At 36.5% G+C, this 24,504-nt stretch overlaps 1 protein-coding gene and 1 pseudogene across 1 annotated transcript; both read left to right on the forward strand.

Annotated features, from left to right (window-relative positions):
* Positions 1 to 1,300: 1,300 nt before the first annotated feature.
* On the forward strand, positions 1,301 to 2,161 carry LOC143690545 (leucine-rich repeat-containing protein 49 pseudogene; annotated as a pseudogene).
* Positions 2,162 to 8,406: 6,245 nt separating this feature from the next.
* Positions 8,407 to 21,834, forward strand: LOC143691670 (dol-P-Glc:Glc(2)Man(9)GlcNAc(2)-PP-Dol alpha-1,2-glucosyltransferase). The gene is made up of 3 exons (XM_077170497.1): positions 8,407 to 8,701; positions 9,900 to 10,097; positions 16,760 to 21,834. Exons 1-3 carry the CDS (start codon positions 8,519 to 8,521, stop codon positions 17,813 to 17,815), a joined length of 1,437 nt encoding a protein of 478 aa, XP_077026612.1. The 5' UTR covers positions 8,407 to 8,518; the 3' UTR covers positions 17,816 to 21,834.
* The last annotated feature ends 2,670 nt before the right edge of the window (positions 21,835 to 24,504 follow it).

Consider the following 24,504-nt stretch of genomic DNA (forward strand, 5'->3'; position numbering starts at 1 on the left):
CTAATGGGAGCGATGTAAAAAAAAAATAAAAAAAAAAAAGTGCATGCGCATGGAAGTATATTGAAAGGCAATTAATAGTGAAGTTATGAGTATACAAATTGGGAAAGTAACATCCTTTCGCACAAATTTTTGTACTTCCAGAGCTCCTTGCTTAGGTTAGTGGCTTTGACAATAAACTGATGACAATACCACACAAATAATTGTTTCGAAGACATTTGTAATAATTTAATATCCTACCTTAAGAAGACATACAAGGGTACATGGGTGGTTCAATGGTAGAATGCTTGCCTTCCATGCGGGAGACTGGGGTTTGATTCCCAGACCATGTACCTGCCCCCCCTCAGAAAAAGAGGCATACAACATTTTCAGTAAGATTGTTATATTTTATATGAGATTGAGAAATAAGAAACTTATGAATAAGTTAATCTGAGTCAAATATTTTGATCAACAATTTAACATATTAATGATCTTAATATGATTCAACTATTTGGAGTTGGCGAATTAGCAGAAGAAGTAATTATAGCTGGTAGACTTTCACTTATGCCCATGAAGATTAACTCATAGAACTGTCTGATACTGATGAAACTATGAGTACATTGCCAGAGGCACACAATGGCCTATCCTGTAATAACTGAGTTTCAAAGAGAAAAGAACTTTATTGCAAAGTGCAAAGCTAGGAAAATATGTGGCTTATAAACCTCAGATATGTCTCCCCAAACTGCAGCAACTCTGAGTTTTATAGTGTTATACAAAGGCCAGAAAGCTCAGGCTAATGGCTCCAGTTGACAAAGTTAGAGATAGTCTAATCATTGAGTATGCATAGACTAATTACAGGCTTAGTCCCAGGAAGTATGTAAAAAAAATGTGGCCTTAACATGATGATGAGCACTGTATTAGTATTATAATGATTTTAAAGTATTATAATGAGGTAAGGTCGGATATAGCTTAAGGTATAAGCTACTGTGCCTGTCAGGCAAGGCAATTCTGGTTAGAACTAGCTTCCGCTAATAAAATAGCTTTAAGAATTTGAGTGAGTTGGCTCTGAACTGACTCAAGTTCCTTCGTTAATAAACATTGAGGGTCTTTCCATGAGATCATAAGACTTCAAAGTTGTAAAACAAGATAAGGGGGTAAAGTGAGGCCAGTCTCAAGTTTTCATGAGGCTTTACAGTTACAAAGTAAAAATTATGCAGTTACACACAAAAGTATCATCCTCAAAGCATCAAGGCATCTGTGTTACAGTTCAGTGAGTTACAATAGTTACAAATATCTGTTTCTGGCTGTATCAAAAGGTTAACATATACGGGGTGTATCTGTCGCAGGCACACACCTTGTGGACGTGGATGGGGATATGCTTTCTCTGTATGGCTCAGGAGCCTTGGAATCTATGGATCAGAATTGGAGGGTTTAAACAGCAGGAATGGTCACAACAATCTCCTTCACTTTTATAGAATTTGATGAAATTGTCCAAGTGCTTCCCAAATTGAAGATCAGGTTTCCTAATTCTCTGCACCTTAAATTCAAGGAAATAGATCTTGTAATGCTTCAACAGTTAAATGCACTAGCACAACTTTGTCTCATCAACCAGTTGACAGTTGATCCTCAAGGAAATCCAGTTGGCAGTTTTACACCCTGGAAATATTATGTATTATTTATGCTGAGCCATTTTAGTATGCAGAAAATAAGCGGAACAGAGGTGACACCAAATGATATGATAATGACTGAATGGCTCTTTGGAATCCTAGCACATGTAACATCCTCTGAGTTACCCCAGTACCGTCTGATTTCAATTCTAGATGATGCCGGGAAGAAGCATTTCCAGTATCTACTAGATACCAAAGGGAAAAAAACCTGGTATTGTCAATGAAGAAAAGAATGGCAGTAAAAGACTTTAGAAAGCCCAAATTGTGCTACACTAAATTATGTCACAAGAGAATTTTATAATGAAAAGCTGGAGGAAATAAAAGAAAAAAAGAAATTTTGCAAGATGTATATAGAAAACCTAGTGAAGGAAGCTACAGAAATCAACATGAAAAATGAGGCTTTGCAGAAGCTTTGGCCACAGATGTTCATTGAGCTTGTTAGGGATGCAGTCATAAAAATCCGCAATAAAATCTCCTATATGAAGCTCTGTCTACAGCAGATAACTGACCAAAAATAGAAATGGTTTTTATTTACAGTTTATTTTAGCAGGGTTTTCTTTTTTTTTTTGAATGTTGACAATATACAGGATAAACATTAAAATAACAACAAAACAACACTATCCTTCAAACTAGAAAGACTAGCATCAATGCATCATTGCCTACTATTCCCAGAGTTAAAGGTCGGGATGAAAGAAGGAAAAAGGGAGGAGAGGAACAGTTTTTAGAGGTGGTTTGGGTCTTGAATAGGTACTGCATTTGCAGGTTGCTTTTATTGGTGCCCCTGCTATAGCCCACAGCACATCACATTTGCTCATGGTTCAGCAAGAGTAGCTTCTACCCAGTTTCAGCTGATAATTTTCAGTTATTCGCACTTTTATTTTTGCCATGATTTCAAAGCCGAAAATCTGTCCTTTTTTATGAGCAAAGAATAAACATTAATAAATTAGTAAAGAAACAAACAAATCTGGGTTACAGTTCAGTGGGTTTCAGTAGTTTTGGCTATTTACTTTTGGCTACTCTACAATATACTAGAAAGTAAGAAAGCATCTAGATAGTGATTGTGCTGGTTTGAAGGGAAGTATGCCCCCTAAGAAAAGCCATGTTTTAATATGGATCCCATTTCTTAAAGGTAGAATAGTCTCTATTCAATGCTGTGTATTTGGGACTGTGATGGGATCATCTCCCTGGTTGATGAGATTTGGTTAAGAACAGTTGTTAAACTGGATTAGGGGATGACATGTCTCCACCCATTTGAGTGGGTCTTGATTAGTTTCTGAAGTCCTATAAAAGAGGAAACATTTTGGAGAATGAGAGACTCAGAGAGGGCAGAGAATGCTGCAACACTACAAAGCAGAGAGTCCACTAACCAGCGACCTTTGGAGATGAAGAAGGGAAATGCCTCCCGGGGAGCTTCATGAAACCAGAAGCCAGGAGAGTAAGCTAGCAGATGACGCTGTGTCTGCCATGTGCCCTTCCAGCTGAGAGAGAAGCCCTGACTGCGTTCGCCATGTGCCTTTCCAGATGAGAGAGAAACCCTGAACTTCATCGGCCTTCTTGAACCAAGGTATCTTTCCCCAGATGCCTTTGATTGGACATTTCTATAGACTTGTTTTAATTGGGACATTTTCTCGGCCTTAGATCTTTAAACTAGCAACTCATTAAATTTCCCTTTTTAAAAGCCATTCCGTTTCTGGTATATTGCATTCCGGCAGCTAGCAAACTAGAACAGTGATTCAGTAACTATATAATTTATTAACTCGTAACTTTTAATTACATATACACGTAAATGAGTGAATCTCATTGAGTGTAAATAAAGCTAATTTATTTTCAAAAAGAGAACCTATATATAGACGTTTTAAGTTGTGGTATTTAGAATCAGTTTTATGAACAGTTTTTTCTTTACCGCTAATATTGTTACTATTTAAGGAAAGTTATTTATCAGGAACATATAACAGGATCCATAACACTAGAGTTCCAGACTATTGATTCATTTTCTCTCTGTTTCAAAAAGAAAAAAAAAATCCTGCCACTAGCACTGATTACAAGGTCTGCCAGTTGCCCTGTAAGAATATTATCATATTTGCTCAGGAAAGAGACAGCATGAAAGTGCTACCAACAGATTTATGGATGCCTCTACCACATTAGAGTTAATATACGTCCCTCTTCTGAAGAATTTGATCAGACATTTGCTGTTACTTCAGTGAGCCATCTGGTGGTGAGTTTTCAGAGACGGAGAACTAGAATTCTCACCATACATTACTTATCATTGCACAGTACCATCTGCACAAGAACAAAAGTCTGGCCATGGCTGCAGGACTATTGTGTTCCAGCTACTCATTGTTACAAAAAGCATTTTCTCTCTACACAGGGCTTTTGAAAGAAAAACAGATCTGTCTGAATATGAATATATATGATAGAAAAATATTAAATTGAATGTATTTAAAATTCCGCCTTCTTGAGGAGAAAGGAGTCTATATGTCCTTGGAAATGAACATTTTCCAATGTTTCTCAATAGGATAAAACCCAAAAAGTTTTAGAGAAGTAAAATTCCTTTACATGAGCGAAAAATATGAAAGAAAAATCCTAGAATAGTGGCAAAATAGCAAGGGCAATGTGGAGGACTGTGGGGTTTTCAGACTTTAGTGTATATCACATTCACCGGGAGTGTTAAAATGCAGATTGCTGGGCTCCACCCCCAGAATTTCTGATTCAGTAGGTCTAAGGCAGGGCTCAATAATTTGCATTTTAACATATTCCCAGATGATGCTAATGCAGTTGATCCAGGATTCTCACTTTGAGAACCACTGATGTAAAGGATCTTCAGGGTTTTGCTTTGGGGTTGCATGGAATAACTTTCTGTGTGACCAACCAAAGGGGTGCTCTTTGTTCTGAAGGACAAAGAGTTTCCTGGGATTTGGAACTTTTAGTGCTACAGCGGGGAAAGTCTCCAGCAAACTGGGAAGATCGGTCACCCTACATCATATCTCCAAGGTATTTTCAGCGAAAAGCTAAGCTACTTGTTAATGTTTTGTAGCAAAGATTTTTGTGTATTTTCTTTTTAATTCATTAATTCAAAGTTAATTTTAAACTATGGTTTGTCTGTTTTTCATTGATATGTTGAGATTGACTTCAAGGCTAGGAGTTGCATTTTGGCGGTTATTATCTGTGATAATCAGTATACAGAACCCTGCTGTAACTATAACTAATTGTTGCCTAAAATTGAGTAAACAATGCACCATTACTATGACTCAAGTTGCCAGTGTTTTGATTCAGCAGGCAAGTAAATAAGGGGCTTAGGAAGAGGTAGGATGGTCTTTGGACTCTCATTTGAAAGTGTATATTTATGCAAAATCCTCCGTTATTAAAATGACAAACCTTGGGAAACTCACTGTTTAGGAGTGGGTGTCACACACAGAATTAAATACATAAAGTGTCATGTGGGTTCATCAAATTAGGAATGTCTGAATGGATGAGGATGGGCTAGGGTATACATCAGTAATAAAAGTAAATTCATAATGGCTTAAACCAACAAATATTTATTTCTTGCTCACACTACCTATCCTTGGAATACCAACAGAAATTGCCAGTTTTTGGCATTCGTTATTACATCATTATAATTCAAGTAGATAGTACAAAATAAAGAATTTAAATGATGCTCAATGGCAATGGGTTTGTCCACTGTAGAAGAACTCTTTTTCACAAAATAAATATATAAGGAAAAAAGGAGGTTGGAATCCTTAATGGAGAATATAAGTTGAATGTCAGTTGGTTCAGTTTTCTAAACATAGGTCTAATGAAAAATAACACATTATAAAAATCCCCAAAGGTAGCTATTTTAATGGAAAGTCTTGATTTATGGTAGACCTTGGGAAAGTTTTTATAGGTTATCAGAGATGTGGTAAACCCAGACTGAGCAAGTGACAACCAGTTCATCATTTTGTAGTTAGTAAAAGTAATTCACTAACAGACTGGTGAAATATTCTGTGAAGGCATCTATTGGGCCCAAAGGATTTCTTAGTATTCTTAGGTAATATGTTTTGCATCAATGATTTCCACATCTTTAGATTATTATTCAGTGGTTTGAGATGCTGTGCTGGAATCTCATTTTTTACAGTGCTCCCAAGGAGATTTTGATGTATTTAGTCTGCACAGTGGACAATTTTTAAAAATGAAACCTGTACATTGAATTTGTTAAACAGAAACAGACAGGAATGGAAAGTGAATATAAAGTTATTGGAACTAGTGAAATATTCAGTTCAGCATATATTGCAGATTATTTTCAAACATAAATCTATGGAGTTACTTTATTACTCTGGTCAGGTATTCTCATTTTGCTCTGCTTCTGCCACTATTTTCTGTGTGACTTCAGATAAGTCACTTATTTGAAGCTCAGCTTCTTCTATAAAATGAAGTCAAATAGGTTATTAAAGATCCCTACCGGGCGGGCCGCGGTGGCTCAGCGGGCAAAGTGCTTGCCTGCTATGCCGGAGGACCTCGGTTCGATTCCCGGCCCCAGCCCATGTAACAAAAAACGGAGAAACAAAATACAATAAAACAAGAAAATGTTTCCCTTTCTTCCTCCCTTCCTTCCTTCTATCCTTCCTTCCTTCTCTCTGTCTTTCCTTTAAAAAAAAAAAAAAAAAAAAAGATCCCTACCATTTCTAGAACCCCATATTTCCTTGAAACTTTGCATTTAATTTAAAGGAGCACATGGAGGCATGTATGGGGGTAGATATTTAGTGGAAGAGCTTCGTGGCAATTATCATGGAGAGAAATGTATATCCTAAGCACCTATCCTTGTTCTTCTACCTTCAATAAAATGCCCTCTATTTGAGAGGAGATCCAGTAGGCTGTAGGGTATGTGCATCAGAGGTTTGAACCTCCATGATTGAGGAAGTCATTACTCATGGATCATTCCAACCTTTTGAATCTATCTGGGGATGATCTTAACTAGATAAATAGAGCAATGAATCAATAATAATAAAATGTGAGATACCAGGGGCAACAAAGGTGATCATCACTTCAGATTTGGTGCCTAACATCATTTTATTGCAGTGTGTTTTAGTTTTATTATTGCTAAAGAAAATACCATGCACTGGGCTGGCATAAACAATGGAAATTTAATAGTTCATGGTTTTACGGCCAGGAGAAATCCAAAATCAAGGTACCATCAAGGTATTGCTTTCTTCCAGAAGACTGTCAGGTTTAGGGGGCTGGTGCTGGCAATCCTCGGTCCTTGGCTTTTCTGTCACATGGCAATACACATGGTGGCCTTTCCAGGCTTCTCTGGTTCCACTGACTTACAGCTTCTGGCTGCTCCCTGGTGCTTTCTCTTTCTATGGTCTTCCCTATAAGGCCTTCAGTAATAGGATTAAGACCACCCTGAGCAAACTGGGCTACCCCTAGTTGAAGTACCTTATCAAAAGGTCCTATCAAAAGGTTCACACCCAAAGGAAATGATTAGGTTTAAGAATATGTTTTTCTGCCATGCATAGCTCCAGACCACCACATAGTAGTTTAAATATGTTCTCATGCTCACCACTTATTCATTCTGTACTCCTCTTATCAATGAGGAAATGGCAGAGATTGAATACAGAGGCAGGCAGTTTAATTTGAGAAAGTTGCCTAAATTGGGAGATACTGAATTAACTTTAACCCAGAGGAACAGTTGAACTGAAAATCCTGAGATTTGTAACCCTAAACTACTATGACTCCTTTATGATGTAGTAATTCACTCCAAAGCATCCTGACTGATGTTACCTGGAAGATAATTCTCTACAAAACATTGCCAACCATGCATTCTTCTAATACTTTCTCTTACCTCCTACCCATCACCAAACCCCCAACCCCAGAATACAGGCTTTGTGTCAAGTCTGCACAACCTATAAAAGTCTACAAATTTAACTGCCTAGTCTATGAAAGCCATTCGGGAACCACAAACACAAGTGACATACTGCCACTCATTAAGATGCTCGTGCTTATGATTTAATAGGAAAAAGAAAACGTGAACTCAGCCAATTATAACAAAAGGCTGTCTCTGAGAATAGAAGCAATAGAAATATTAACAAAAACAACCAAACTTTTCAGATACAGAGAATCCTTTCTTATCTAAAACACTCCAAATTCTTAAAAAACTATTTTCCCCAACCCCCATACAGACTGTGTTCTGTCTATCGGAGTACAGTACGAACATCAGCTTAACTAAATCCTTTTCGAAGTGTCGACGTTTTGAAACAGGTCTCTCTTAACCTAAAAAACATCCTCTATTAATTCATCAGTGGAGGGTCTCTACTTTGCTCCTACAACCAACGCTCACTCCCCACCCTTTAAAGCTGATGAAATAAAATGTTCCGGAATTGAGGATGTTAGTAATTCAGATCACTTGTGAGAAATAGCAATGCCTGAGAGGTGAGGGGTGAAGGGGAATTGTACTCTTTTAAGAAAGAACCTGGGGATTGCAAATGTGGGCAAACACTGCCACCTCCAGGTGAAAGTTGGGAATAAGCAGGAAGCGAGGACAACATTCTGAAAGCTCAGAAGCTGGTTTTGTTTCAAGCTGCAAACCACGCAGCCTCACGTGCATATCCGAGACACGCCCCTCCCGGAGGCTCTGACGATTCTGCGCGCCCCAGGCAACGTGATTGACGGAGCAACAGCCCGGTCCGTTACTAAAATAGGTCACTCTGGAAACAATAGCTCGATCCTTCCGGTAGCTCAGAGTCCGCGCTCTCCCAGCATGCTTTGCCTTCCGGCTGTTCTCAGTTCCGCCGGTCCAGTCCCGCCTTGCGCGCCCATTTCGATCCCGAATCCCCAGCTCGTTACCGGGCCCAAGAATCCCACACAGGTTTTCCAGTCTGGGTTCTTGGGCTGTGGCAATGGGAGCAGGAATGGCGCAGCTGGAGGGTTACTACTTCTCTGCTGCTCTGAGCTGTACCTTTTTAGTGTCTTGTCTCCTTTTCTCCGCTTTCAGCCGGGCACTGCGAGAGCCCTACATGGACGAGATCTTCCACCTCCCGCAGGCGCAGCGCTACTGTGAGGGCCACTTTTCCCTCTCGCAGGTGGGAGTCCCCAACCTGTCCCTATCCCAGGGCAAGGCAGGGGAGGCAGAACCGTCCCAACCGCAGTGCCTATCCTTAGTTGCCCTTCCCAACCTGGAAACCTCAAAGGAAAGGCTTAATCTTTTGTTTTTGTGTCTGACGTCTGTGGGATATTTGTTAAGTGAATGAACCGTAGATCTGTCTCCTGAGAATGAATGGTGAAGGAAAATAAATAACGGGCAATTTAGTGTTTGCCTATCTTTTTGGCAACAGGATATACCAGTTTTTCCCTCCAGTCCCACTAAAGGCGTTGGGCTGCTCCTAGGAAATGTCAGAAAACTTCCCTTTAATTCACCGGTCAGGCACCTTACTGTGTGTTTTGGAAGGGAGGTGAGAAGGGGTGAGGGAACTTCTGCCCCAGGAGATGACAATTTACACTAATTTCATTGCTGAGTATTTTTAGGAACTTTCTGTTAACTGATTAATCTGACAACCTGTGAAGTTGCAGCATTTTTAACATATATTTGACTGTACAACTACACGGTGTTAATGGGCCAAGCACTGTTAACTGTAGGCACAAAAATAAAGTAGACATCCCTCCTCTTCTGGAAAAGCAGTATAGGCTAGTGGTTAGAAATAGAAAGACCTGATTTTAAAATCTTGGCTCTGTTATTTACTAGTCATGTGACCTTGGATATTTTCTGTCTCAGGTTACTAACCTTTAACAGATACAATAATAGCATCTGCTATGGGGAGTGGGGTACGGGGATGATGCAGGATTACACAGGGTTTAGCACAGTTCCTAGCTCAGTAAATTTTATTATGGAGCCTGTGGTCCAATCTTTCTAAGCACCACTTTCTCTCCATATCCCATCAGAGTTCTAACTGATGTTTACATGCTTTTTAAAACTCGAACTTTTGCATTTAGACATCAAAATAGCAACTTTACAAGGAGTAGATCTTGGAAAATAGAAACTGACTATAAGTTGTTTTCTGCTGGTTATTGATGTCTTAGTAATTACAAAGCAGGCGTAGGGAAAAAAAACGCAAACTTTTTCATTAAAGAAAGCATCTTATCTGTCATGTCCTATTTAACTGTTATAGAATCACTTCTCAAAATGCCTGATTGTTGATAAAAACAAAACTTGAGCATATTTGTATCTGTCTTGTAGTTACTACCTCTTGCTTTTCCTTCACTGTTTGACCTTTCATTTTTAAGTGGGATCCCATGATTACCACATTACCTGGCTTATACCTCGTGTCAGTTGGAATGGTCAAACCTGCCATTTGGATCTTTGGATGGTCTGAACATGTAGTCTGCTCCATTGGAATGCTCAGATTTGTTAATCTTCTCTTCAGTGTTGGCAACTTCTATTTACTCTATTTGCTTTTCCGCAAGATTCACCCCAGAAACAAGGTATGTTTTCAGAGTAATTTATTACAAGTTTATGGACAGTCAGGTCCACAATTATAATGAGCTGGTTTTATAAGATGAGATGAAAAGTATTTTTAACATTAGTATTTGTATATATTTTGTAAAGAAATCCTCACCTCTATTTTAGAAGAAATTTGTATATAAATACTTTAGAATGCTTGTTTATTTGTAAAATCTAAAAATATCTGTTAATGAACTAAACCTAATATTTCAGTAAATATTTACCGAGTTTAATCTGTGTATTAGGTACTGGAAATACAGAGATGAATAATACAGTCTTCCTTGCACAACTTAGGTCTTTGTTAGAGGTAACAGACTTTGCCTAAAGAATTTTGATGTGGTTCAAGAATGCCAGCCCCTGAGGTAGCTTGCCTGGAGGAAGATTACCTGGGTTTGAATTCCATCCCTGACCCTTACTAGTTGTGCACCCTCAAGCAGGTTACTCCACAGAGCCTCAGTGTCTTTATCTTTTTTTTTTTTTTATTAGAGTAGTTATGGGTTTACAGGAAAATGAGGCATAAAGTGCAGGGGTCCCATAATACCACCCTACTATTAAAACCTTCCATTGCTGTGGTATATTTATTCAATTGATGAAAACATATTTTTATAATTGTATTGTTAACTATAGTCCATGGTCAAACTTACGGATCACGATTTGTGTTGTGTGGTTCCATGGATTTTTTTTTTTTTAATTTTTATTCTATTACCATATAAATAGTCTAAAATTTCCCCTAACCTCTTTCAAATGTATAATTCAGTGCTGTTAATTACGTTCACAGTGTTGTACTGCCATCACCGCCATCCATTACTAAAATAGTCCGTCATTCCAAATAGGAAGGCTGTACATTTTAAGCCTTAGTTCCCTATTTCCTATACCTGTACCATGCCCTGGTAACCTGTATTCTAGGTTCTGACTCTTTAAGCTTGCTTATTCTAATTAGCTCATATTCGTAAGATCATACAATGTTTGTCCTTTTGCATCTGATTTATTTTACTCAATGTGGTGTTTTCAAGATTCATCCATGTTGTTGCATGTATGAACTTCATTCCTTTAAGACTGATTAATATTCCATTGTGTGCATATACATTTTGTTTATCCATTTATTGGTTGATGGGTACTTGGTGTGATGGTCAGGTTCATCACTTGGTATCTGGTATATAGCTATTGATCTGGCAAATGCTTTTTTCTCAATAGCTGTTAGTAAAGACCACCAGAAACAGTTTGCATTCAGCTGACAAGGCCAGATACCTTCACTATTCTCCCTTAGGAATGTATCACCTCTCCAGCCTTATGTCACAATCTTGTCTGCAGGGATTGCTGTTGTTTCTCCCTTCCACAAGACATCATACTGCTCCATTATATTGATAATAGCATGTTGATTAGACTTAATGAGCAAGAAGTAGCAAATACTATAGGCTGATTGGTAAGGCGTTTGTATGTCAGAGGATGGGAGATAAATCCCACAAAAATACAGGAACTTTCCACCTCACTGAAATTTCTAGGTGTCCAGTGATGTGGGGCATGTTGAGATATCCTTTCTAAGGTGAAGGATAAGTTGCTTAGTTGCTTCATCTAGCCCCTACTATGACCTAAACAGAGACTCCTAATTGGTCTCTGGATTTTGGTAACAATGTATTCCTCATTTGTGTGTGCTACTTTGGCCCATTTATTGAGTGACCAGAAAAACAGCTAATTTTGAGTGGGAACCTGAACAAGAGGAGGCTCTGTGACAGGTCCAGGCTGCTGTACAAGCTGCTCTGCTACTTGGACCATATGATCCAGCAGATCCAATGGTACTGGAGGTGTCAGTGGCAAATAGAGATGCTGTCTGCAGCCTTCAGCAGGCCTCTATAGGAGAATCACAATGCAAACCCTTCGGATTTTGGAGCAAAGCATTACCGTCTGCTGCAGATAACTACTTTCCTTTTGAGAAACAGCTTTTGACCTGCTACTGGGCCCTAGTAGAGACTGAGCACTTAACCATGGGCCACCAAGTTATCATGTGAGTTGACTGAGGAATAGAAAACTTGAGCTTGGTTTACAGATGATTCTATATGAAATGCAAGTACCACCTGAAAGTGGACAACTGCAGCACTGTAGCCTCTTTCTGGGATGTCCCTAAAGTACAGTGGTGAGGGGAAATCTACCCCACGGGGGGAACTTCAAGCCATGCACCTGGTTGTTCATTTTGCTTGGAAGGAGCACTGGCTAGAGGTGCGTTTGTATACTGGCTCATGGGCTATTGCTAATGGTTTGGCTGGAAGGTCACAGACTTGGAAAGAGTATGATTGGAAGATTGGTAAGAAAGTGGTCTGGGAAAGAGGTATGTGGATAGACCTTTCTGAGTGGGCTAAGAACATGAAAATATTTGTGTCCCATGTGAATGTGCACCAGAGTGTGACTTCAGCAGAGGAAGGTTTTAATAATTAAGTGGATAAAATGACCCATTCTGTGGATACCAGTAAGCCTCATTCCCTAGTCACTCCTGTCATTGCCTTTTGGGGTCATGAACAAAGTGGTCATGGTGGTAGGGATGGAGATTATGCATAGGATCAGCAACATGGACTTCCACTCACCAAGGTTGACCTGGCTATAGCCACTGCTGAGTACCCAGTCTGCCAGCAGCAGAGACTGACACTCAGCCCCCAGTATGGCACCATTCCCCAAGGTGATCAGCCTACTACATGGTGGCAGGTTGATTACATTAAACCACTTCCATCATGGAAGGGGCAGCAGTTTGTTCTGAGTAGAATAGATACATACGTCATTGGGTTTGCCTTCCCTACACATAGTGCTTCTGTAAAATCCACCATGCATGAAATTACGGAATGCCTTATCTACCATTATGGTATCTCACACAGCATTGCTTCTGATCACAGAACCCACTTTACAGCAAATGAAGTATGGGAATGGGCACATGCTCTTGGAATTCTCTGGTCTTACCATGTTCCCCATCATCCAGAGACAGCTGGGTTGATAGGACAGTGGAATGACCTTTTGAAAACTTAATTATGGTGCCAACGAGGTGGCAATACCTCGCAGGGCTGGGGCAGTGTTCTCCAGGAGGCTGTGTATGTTCTGAATCTTTCTCCTATAGCCAGGATTCATGGGTCCAGGAATCAAGGGGTGGAAATGGGAGTGACATTACTATCATTATTACCTCTAGTGATCCATTAGTAAAAGTTTTGCTTCCTGTCCCTGCAGCCTTGAGCTCTACTGGTCTACAGGTTTTAGTTCCAGAAGGGGGAGTGCCTCCACCAGAAGCAGCAACAATGATTCCATTGAACTGGAATCTAAGGCTGCCTCCTGGTCACTTTGGGCTACTCATGTCCCTGGGTCAACAAGCCAAGAAGGGGATTACTTTATTCTTTGGGGTCACTGACCATGACTATGAGGGGGAAATAGGACTGCAGCTACACAGTGGAGGTAAAGAAGAGTTTTCCTGGAATATAGGAGATCCCCTAGGGCACCTCTTAGTACTACCATGGTCTATGATTAAAATCAACGAATAACTGCAACAACCCAATCCAAACAGGACTACCACTGGCTCTGAAACTTCAGGAGTGAAGGTTTGGGTCACCCCACCAGGCAAAGAACCACAACCAGCTGAGGTGCTTACTGAAGTTAAAGGGGACATGGAATGGGTAGTTGGAAGAAGGTGTGATAAATATGAACTACAACGACTTGATCAGTTATAGAAACAAGGACTGTAATGGTATGAATATTGCTTCCTTGCTTTATAATTAATATCTATATAGTTATACATAAATCAAAATATCTTTGTTTTCCTCTATTTTATCCCCTTTATCATGTGACAAAGCTGTTTTGTTCACGTTATAGTATTTAAGTTGTAGGATATCAAGTTTAAGAGTAAATATTACCCAAGGATTTGCACCCTATTCTGAAGAGATTTGATGAGTTTCCAGTTGTATGTAGGACAGTTGAGTATTGTTGGGTGATGAAAAATATGTGTCTGTTATTGTTTTCTATTTAGAAATTAAGTATGTTTAAGGTGATGTGTATAGCTGCCAAGTTGACAAGGGTTAGACTGTGGTGGTCAAGTTCATGTATCGACTTGGCCAGGTGGTGGTGCCCAGTTGTCTGATTGAGCAAGCACCCACATGTCTGTTGCTGTGAGGACATTTCAGCGACTTAAATGATGACCACATTGGCTGCATCCCCTGTAGACACTGCAGAATGTCTTCTGCAATGATTGAAGCTTAATCTAATCATCGGGAAGGCTTTTAGGAAGGATTCAGAAGAGACAGTCATTCTTTCTTCTTCAGCCAGCCAGCCTCTCATGAGAGTTCATTGAGGACCTTCATTGGAGCTGCCAGTGTGCTAACTCCCCTACAGATCTTGGACTTTACATCCCTACACTTGCAGGAGACACTGTTGTATATTTTATATTTATGGATATCTCCTGCTGATTCTGTTTCTCTAGAGAACCCTAGCTAAAACCTTAGGTTGCTTCCTTCTTCTAGCAATTGTGAATAATACTGCCATGAACATGGGTATGCAAGTTTCTTTTGAGTCCTTTCTTTCAATTCTTTTGGGTATATACCAAGAAGTGGGATTGCTGGAAAATAGGTAGTTCTATACTTAGCTATCTGAGGAACCACCAAACTGTCTTCCACAGCAGCTGCACTGTTTTACATTGCCACTAGCAAGGAATGGTCTTCCTGTTTCTCTACATCCTAACACTTTTAATAGTAGCCATTCTAGTGAATATGAAATGATATCTCATTGTGGTTTTGATTTGCATGTCCCTAATGGCTAATGATGTTGAACATCTTTCCATGTACTTTTTTGGCCATATTTGTATCTTTTTTTGAAAACTGCCAAGTCTTTTTCCCATTTTTAAGTTTAGTTATTTGTCTTTTTGTTGTTGAGTTGAAGAATTTCTTTATGTATTCTGGATATAAAACCCTTACTGGATAAGTGGTTTCCAAATATTTTCTCTCATAGCATAGGTTGTCATTTTACTTTCATGATCAAGTCCTTTGACGCATAAAAGTTCTTAGTTTTCTTGAAGTCCCATTAATCATTTTTTTTTCTTTTGTGCTTGTACTTTGGTTATAAATTCGAAGAAACCATTGTCTAGTACACGGTTCTGAAGATACTTCTCCATATTTTCTTCTAGAATTTTTAGAGTACTGATTTTTATATTTAGGTGTTTGATCTATTTTGAGTTGTTTTTTATAAATGTTGTGAGGTAGGGGTCCACCTTTATTCTTTTGCAAATGGAGATCTAGTTTTTCCAGTACCATTTGTTGAGGAAATTATTCTTTCCCATTTAAGTAATCTTTGTTCCCATGTCAAAAATCATTTGGCCATGCACAGGAGGGTTGGTTTCTGATGCTTACTAGTTGTGTTTCTTAGGGCAGTTATCCTTTAGTGCCTCTTTATCTTTTAAATGGAAATAAATTAATAGACTCTACCTCATAGAATTGTTATGAAAAACAAAGGAGCCAAATAAATGGAAGGTACTTAGAATAGTGTCTGACATACTAGTAAGTACTCAATAAATATTAACTATAATAATTTTAATTTAAAGGGATGGTTTCAGCAGTGTAAATTAAGATAGAGAAGTAGGCACAAAACCGAGGATACAGGGAGAAGCAGAGGAGCACTGATTGCAGCCTGACTGAGAGGGAGGGAACTGAGTGATATTGGGTGGGCCTCCACAGAAAAGATGATGCCTGAATCAAGCCTTCAATGGACAGGGCTTTAGGTGGGGAAGGGATCCTGGCAGGAGAAACAGCATCAGCAAAGGCTCAAGGGCCACAAGATGCAGGAAATTGCTGTTTGGAAATGCAGGGTTAGAAAGTCCAAGGATGTGTGGCTGGAGAGGTAGGTAGGAGCAAAGTCATCAATGTCCTCATATGTCATGGAGAGGACTTTGTGAACTTTATCTTGTAGGTAATGGAAAACCATTAATTTTAATTAAAGGAATAGCATGATCTGGTTTGATGATTTAGATTAAGTGGAGGATGCGATTTCAGAAGGTAAGAACACTGAAATTCTGAAAGAGTCTGTCAGAAAGGCTAAAAGAAGATATTTAACTTTAGATTGGGCCCATTATTTTCAGGAAAATCCCTGTACTTCCATCATGAAATGAATAGGATCACTAGGCATAGTAGGATAAATGCTATATGCATGATTGCATTCTCTCTAGTGTAGAGTGTTGATATCCTTAGAGGATACTGATGGTGATAACTAAGTGCTTTTGAAAATGCTAAGACTTAAGCTCAGGGCAATAGAACTACCTATACTGTATTCCATTCATCTCTGTGTTCCCATAGAACTGGGTTCAGTGCCTTGTACACAGAAACTTCTTAAGTATTTTCTGAATGAATCAAATATTTTGGGCCATAAACATTTTGGCACATATGTGTATTCTTTTAGTGGCTTCCAAACTGATAGGTGAAACTGAAAACATACCAAGAAGTGGTCTTATATGTGTATGTTATGGTTTTTTGTGTGTTTGCAAAGCCAGAAATAGGGTTTATATTGAATGATTTTATTTAAATAAGGTTCATATTGTCTTCTCTTTTTAAAAAATAAGTATCTTGTTAGCTTAGCAGAAGTAATACACTTGCTTTATTGTGAAAATAATTTAACTGTTTTTTCTGCCTTCTAGGCTGCCTCAAGTATCCAGAGAATCTTGTCAACATTAACAGTAGCAGTATTTCCCACACTCTATTTTTTTAACTTCCTTTATTACACAGAAGCAGGATCCATGTTTTTTACTCTTTTTGCCTATTTAATGTGTCTTTATGGAAATCATAAAACTTCAGCCTTGCTTGGATTTTGTGGCTTCATGTTTCGTCAAACAAACATCATCTGGGCTGTCTTCTGTGCTGGAAATGTCATTGCGCAAAAGTTAACTGAAGGTTGGAAAACTGAGGTACAAAAGAAGAAGGAAGAGAGGCTTCCCGCTATCAAAGGGCCATTTTCAGAATTTAGGAAAATTCTTCAGTATCTTTTGACTTATTCTATGTCCTTTAAGAACTTGAGTACACTTTTCCTTTTGACTTGGCCTTATATCCTCCTTGTATTTGTGTTTTGTGCTTTTGTAGTAGTTAATGGTGGAATTGTTATTGGTGATCGGAGTAGTCATGAAGCCTGTGTACATTTTCCTCAGCTATTCTACTTTTTCTCTTTTACTCTTTTTTTTTCCTTTCCTCACCTACTGTCTCCTAGCAAAGTTAAAATTTTTCTTTGTTTAGTATGGAAACGAAGAATTCAGTTTTTTATGATTACCTTAGTGTCCTTATTTTTAATTTGGAAGTTCACTTATGCTCATAAATACTTGCTAGCAGACAATAGACATTATACATTCTATGTTTGGAAAAGAGTTTTTCAAAGATATGAAATCATGAAATACTTGTTAGTTCCTGTCTATATATTTGCTGGTTGGAGTATAGCCGATTCATTGAAATCAAAATCGATTTTTTGGAATTTAATGTTTTTCATATGCTTGTTTACTGTTACAGTTCCTCAGAAACTGCTAGAGTTTCGTTACTTCATTTTACCTTATGTCATTTATAGGCTTAACATACCTCTGCCATCCACATCCAGACTTCTTTGTGAACTGGGATGTTATGCAATTGTGAATTTCTTTACTTTTTATATCTTTCTGAACAAGACTTTTCAGTGGCCAAGTAGCCAGGACATTCAGAGATTTATGTGGTAATATCAGGGTTATTTTGAACTTGAAAAGCAGATTGAATATTAGGACTATTTCCACAATGAACAACTGAACAGGTAGAAAATAGAATTTCTCAAAGGCACAATGGTGAGCCTCAGATCACTTATGATCAGATTTTTGGAATTTAGATATTAAAGAGCTGGGATAAGTTTAAGACCTGCTCAAAAAGCCACAATAATAATGGGAAGATAAAATTATTTATAATTAGTTCAAGATATCTTTCTGCTACTGCTGGTCAGTCAAAAGCTTGGGAACTTTTTATACAAGTTTAAGAAAACTGAGTTTGTTTCATAGTACTAAAACTTATTTATTAATCTTATGTTTGAAAGCAGTAGCTGACAAATTATTTGAAAACTATTTACCTGAAGAATCAGGCAATATTCTTGATTGAAAAGTTTCTTAATATTTCAGTAAATACATAGAAATTTACTTATAAGGGTGAATGTAATTGCATAAATAGTAAATGTTATAAATTAGGGGCTCATATTTGTTTAAGGATGGAGTTATCTGTTCTTGTTTAAAATCTAGAAATGATGAAGCTCTTTCACTAATTCCTAATATGAAGTACATGATGGCCAAAGATAAATCATGTTGATAATGCTTTTTTAAAAGGATTTTTCTTTCTGAAATACGTAAATGTATTAGTTTCTTAGGGCTCCCATAACAGGCTACACAAAATTGGTGGCTTTACACAGCAGACATTTCTCTCTCAAAGTTCTGGAGGCCAGAAGTCCAAAATCAAGGTGTCGGTGAGATTGGTTTTTTCTTCTGGAGACTCTTAAGAGAGAAACCATCCTTCCATGCCTCTCTCAATTTCTTGTGGCTGTTGACAATCCTTGGTATTCCTTGATTTGTAGGTGCATTACTCCAGTCTCTGCCTCTGTCTTCACATGGCCTTCCCCTCTGGGTCTGCGTCTGTCTGCTCTGACTTGTAAGGACACAGTTTCATTGGATTTCGGGTCTACTCTAATCCAAGATAATCTCATTTTGAGATCCTTAATATAATTACATCTGCAAAGATCTTTTTTTCCAAAGAAGGTAATATTTAAAGGTCCTGGGTGGGTGTATCTTTTGGTGGGACACTATTCAACCCACAGTATTTACCAAAGGAGATTTTAGAATAAACAACATTTGCAGGAGATCACTTCTTTGCTGAGATCTCTTAAATAAAACTACTTTACTGAGTGGTTAAAAAAAAAAAAAGACCTCAGATCATATCAATGTAAAGCTAAAAGCAACTAACTGGTATTACTCATTCCATAAATAAATAAATAAATAAAAAGAATCAGAAGGAAGTTTAGAAATCCTCTAATCTAGTTTTGTTTCATGGAATACGGAACAACTGCTCAGGTAGGAATTTTTTGCATTGTTCTTAGATCCTTCATCTGAGTGCACTTCATGAGTTGCCATTCTGTTACAGGAAAGTATTATTTGGACATGTTAATTTGACATGTGAACTTAGAACTGTGAATAGAATTCATTCTTTTAATCTAATTTTATGTTTCTAACCTTTTTTAATGGCTAGAAGTGGAAACAGATTATTTTGACCTCAATGTTGGATTGTGTTCTCTGTTTTAAATGGAATTGGAAAGTTTTCTACATGTACAAATGTAAAATTACAAGGTTGTGAAAATTACTAGGATAGTTATAAGTAATGCAGAGCAGTCTTTTCCTATACTCTTTTCAGTACTTAGAAAATGATGAATTATTCAATTCAGTCATAACTAAGGATTATAGGATGAATGTTTATGCAGACTTTTGAACTTAGATAAGAGATGCTTTGGAAAAAATCATAATTCAGAGGTAAACTGGTTAATCGTACATGTTTTCCACAAATTATATAAAATTTAGTACTTGGCATTTTAGTAAAGAATCCCACGAATTAAAGGGTACTGTTTATTTTTACTAATTATTTATTTTAAAATGGATGCTTATTAATACTTTTGAGCTTAAGATAAATGTTTTGGTTAAATTCTCTTAGGCATTTAGAAGGTAGCCATTTTCTGGTGAATTTTCTAAGATTTATAATAGCTAAAATGATTATGTAAGAAATATAGAAACTCAAATATTGTAAGCACATCTGATCTTTTTGCCTTTAATTATTCAAGATCCTTTACCAGACACAGCTCTGCATAATCATTCCACTTAAAAAAAACTGGGAGAGATAATCATTCCTTGCTTTTAGAAATATCCTAAATTACATGTACATTTTTCTAGAGTTGCCATATAGATATTTTTGACAGAAGTTTTAAAAATTAGACTTTATTGAATTTTTTGATTAAAAAGTAAATACAAAAATAGTGTATTGAAGCACTACAATTGTGGCTCAGTGGCAAGAATTTTCAAGCTCCAGCTGCCGAACTGGAGACCCAGGTTTGATTCCCGGAGCCTGCCCATGCCAAAAAGGAAAAAAAAATATATCGGCATACTAGATAGCCCAAGGAGCCTATTGTTCTAAAAGTTTGTAAATAGGATTATTTTAAAGAATATCATACAAAGATCTAGCTCATAAATTGTTTTAGCACCAGTAATAAATCTTTTTTAACTCGTTCTCCTTTACATGTAATCTGTGATGGTATGGAGTATTTTTTTGTGGCATTAGTAAGGTTATAGTGTACTGCATCTTTTATCACAATTATTTATGTTTTCTCTTGGTGGATATGCAGAAATATTTTTTAACTACATCTAAATATGTATTTACATGATTTGGAAATACGGTTTACTGAGTTAAAACATTGCATGTCTTATAGCAAGAGAAACTATTTTTACTCTCTGTCCTTTTCCTTCCCTTAAAGTTATTTCTGGAATGTGGTTAGTCTATATTAATGTAAAAACGTAACAGTACTTCTAGTTTGAACTTAACTGCCACTCTTCATGACATTATTTGCTTCATGATTGTCTGAAGAAAGGAAATCTTCAGTTTTCATTTAGAACCCCTAAGTAATGGATTATTTTTTAACTCAATTTTAATTAAAATACAATGAATAGAAAAGAATAAATTAATGTTTACTAGATTAGAGAGCATTTTTTATCTTTGAAACAATTAGAATTCCATTTAAAAAGGAAACAAGAAAAACTTGTCATTCAAACATGAAGTATGTTCAAATGGAAATTTAAAATATCGCATAAAAATTAGAAAAAGCATTGAACTTGGGTGTTAGGATTGCTATTCTTGGTCATACCTGTGCATCAATTAGGCAAGTGGTTTATTCTTTGGTCCTCATTCCAAATGAGAATAATATTTATTCTCATTCCAAATGAGAATAACTCCAGTCAGTGCCTGTTATGAGTCTAATTTCAAAAAGACTTCAGTTCCTAACATGTACTCCTGAAGTTCATAAGTGTGTGGTGTGATAAATCTTCAGTAAATGTATGCTAAATGAAGTTTTTAGTATAGAAAGGAATGAATATCATAAAGAAAACACAAAATACTATATAAACATAAGCTAATTTTAGGTAATAAATTACATATTTCTTAATAAGAACCACCCTAACTCTGCCCAAATTTTCTGATGTAGTGTCAAAATGTTTTTTATTTACTATTGTGATCAACACATGTTTTATAACAAGATGTGATTTCAAAATTGGTATTTATATAAGAAATAATAACCAACTATTAAATTATAATAATAGTAGAACTGTTGATGGTTATAAGATTTTAAAAGGAAAAGAAATTTCAACAAATTACAGTTATTTTATGTCACTTTAGTTAGGCTACATTTTACTACCCTAGGAATAACTTAAATTTTCTTGGATTTAGAATACTTTTTTATATTTAAATGTTTACATGGCAAATATTTCCAATATATTAAAACTTTTTTAGTTGAGGAAAGTATAATAAAAATGGATAGATTGTCCCACCCATGCACTTCCCAAACAAACAAGCAAATAAACAAAAAACCAAACAAACAAAAATTCGGCAAACAGTGCTGTAGTAAGGGGATACTCACATGGAAAAGCAATGAAATGTGAATCCTACCATACAGCATAAAAAAAAAAATGGATAGATTGGAGATATATTTTTTAACACAAATCCATGAAGCCAACATAAAATCTTCGAGATTTGAAAATTAATTTCTCAGGTAAGAAATTCTGTCATAGAGAAGTAATCCAATTATATCTCTACATTGTACTTTTTAAAAAGGAGGTTTTGTTAATTTAATGTTAACTTAATTTGACCTCAGTCTGTCACTATCAGACCAAAGGAAGATATTGTTTGGATGAGAAAAATATTAAATATTATATTGGTTTTTCACACTGAAACTTGAGTTGTTTCATTTCCTCGCACATATATATTTCAGTGACACATACAGGATGAGGAAGAGAGGTGAAAAAGTAATAGAAATTTTTGCTGTCTTTTGTTGAGCATCTACCATGTTCTAAGGCATTATATTGGCTGATTTACAACTATTATCTCATTTGATCCTATTCATGTTCCTATGAGGTAGTTGTTGATTCCTGTTTGACTATTGAGGAAACTAAAGGTCATGCATGTCAGGTAATTTATCCAAAGTCTACACTGTTGTTATATGAAAATACATTAGTCTGACTCCCAAGCCTGTGAAGTTTTTCAGTGAGAGGTAGAATATAGACAAAGAGGTAATAGCTTGTCTTTAATCTGCATTGGCCAGACCCTTCATGACATACTTTGCATTGGATGCATTTTTTTAGATACTTCTATTAATAAATCTTAACATTTATCAGTAAGTAAATATTGATAATAATAACACAAACATTCCATACATGGTATACAATCAGTGGCTCACAATATCAGCACATAGATGTGTATGGAGGCAATTGTTTTTAAAAATGCCAGAACCTGTTTAAAGATCATGAACAAGGTGATGAATTTTTAAGTTGTGTTGCAGGAGAAATGGCTAAGGAATATGGCATGTTAAACTTGGAAAAAAAGATTTATGATTTGATAAGCTTTCATAATATTTGAAGAATATTTGGAAGAAAGATTGAACTTATTCTGTATTGTCTAAATTATAGATCAAGGGCCAAAAGTTACATTTCAATTTATGAAAAATGTACATTTCTAGGAGTTTAGTCTCTTCAAGGGAATGGATCCATAAGAAAGTAAGTTCCCTGCTCTTTGTTAGCAAGTTTCTATTTATTAGGGATTCTTGAGAGAAATTGGATAGCAAGAAAATAGCTGGAGTAAGGTTACTTTTTTAAGATGTCATACAAGCAAGCCTATGATCATAAAGTCATAAATTTATCACGGTGTTTTTTGTTGTTTTTTGGGGGTTTTTTTTGTTGTTTTTTGGATTGTTTTAATTTTTTTTTGCTAAGTTCTGGTGAAGCTTGTACTTATCATGACTTGCATGCTATGATAATGTTTTAAATTTCTGAACAAAAATTGCAATTTAAACTATTCTGTTCTATGAGCCAATTTGAGATACACAACTTAGTAAAAAGTATTTTAGATACAATGCTTGAGAGTACTACTAAAATCATGGCATTTAATTTCTTTTCTATTATTTTTCTCTTTTAAATTAGTGAAAAGAATGTGCTTCTATATGTAAAAATTTCCTCCCCCTTAATGACAAGCACTATATAAATTTTGTATTCAGTGTCCACTAGGTGGCAATATTGTGCTACATTTTCAGTATTCCTGTATTGTCTTCTTTTACTAGTCTGAAATTAAACTTTTAAAAAGTAGTTTATGTTATTTTGAACCACAATGTAATGCATAGTCTTCTGTGTATGTTTGTTATGGTGTTATTCAAAGTCTTTCTTGAATTGTATGACTCTTAAGGTAAATGTTTTTTTTTTAAAATCACTTTTGTCTTTTGTCATCCTGTATTAGATGATTTCACCTCATATAAATCTTCCCATATAACATTGTTTACTTCAGAAGGTATAGTCAGGATCTTTTCCTAAAAAAATGGTGATGATACATTGAAAAATCATGTAGCATTGTATTTGGCACTGTTTTAAGTGCTTTATTCATTTTATCATACTTAATCTTCATAATAACTTTATTAGTATTGTTAACATCAGTATTAACTGATTAGTGTCATTGTACTCATCAGGCAACTGACGACATTTTAAATATTTTGACTAAAATTGCATAGTTAATAACTGATTCAAATCTAAGCAGCCTCACTCCAGAATCCATGGGAAGGGCACAAAGTCTACATTTATATTCATAGCATTTTAGAAGTAGAAATAGTCATGCAGAATGTTGTGATAATCCTTATTTTTTAGGGCAGGAAAATGATTCTGGCTCTTCTAGAGGCAGATAACCTTCGGTCTGCCATTGTCTTCTATTTTTTTTTTTCATCACCTTGCCTCAAAGTGGTATGTATATGTGTACATGTATATTTAAGGGAAGAAAAAATAAAATAACTTAGGCCTGGTGTCTTAACCCATATTAATTTACATTTACTGTTAAGACCTTTGTTTTAATCTGAATGACTCCGGTTACTAAATGTAGGAGTACCCTTGTTTCAGAATTATTTAGTCTCTCAAAGAGATTGCTGCTGTGTGAAGCAAACTGGTTAAACGTTACAGACATTGGTCTTTTTTTTTTTTTTTTAATCTGTCTGGAAGAGTGGAATCTTTTATTTTTAAAAAGTCTATGAATATGTTCTAGATGCTTTTAGATTTTATATTTTGTCAGATGTTTACTTCTCTAAAATGGAAATATTTGCTCAACTTATGAA

This window comes from Tamandua tetradactyla, chromosome 7 (assembly GCF_023851605.1).
Source record: "Tamandua tetradactyla isolate mTamTet1 chromosome 7, mTamTet1.pri, whole genome shotgun sequence".
Classification (NCBI taxonomy): Eukaryota; Metazoa; Chordata; class Mammalia; order Pilosa; family Myrmecophagidae; genus Tamandua; species Tamandua tetradactyla.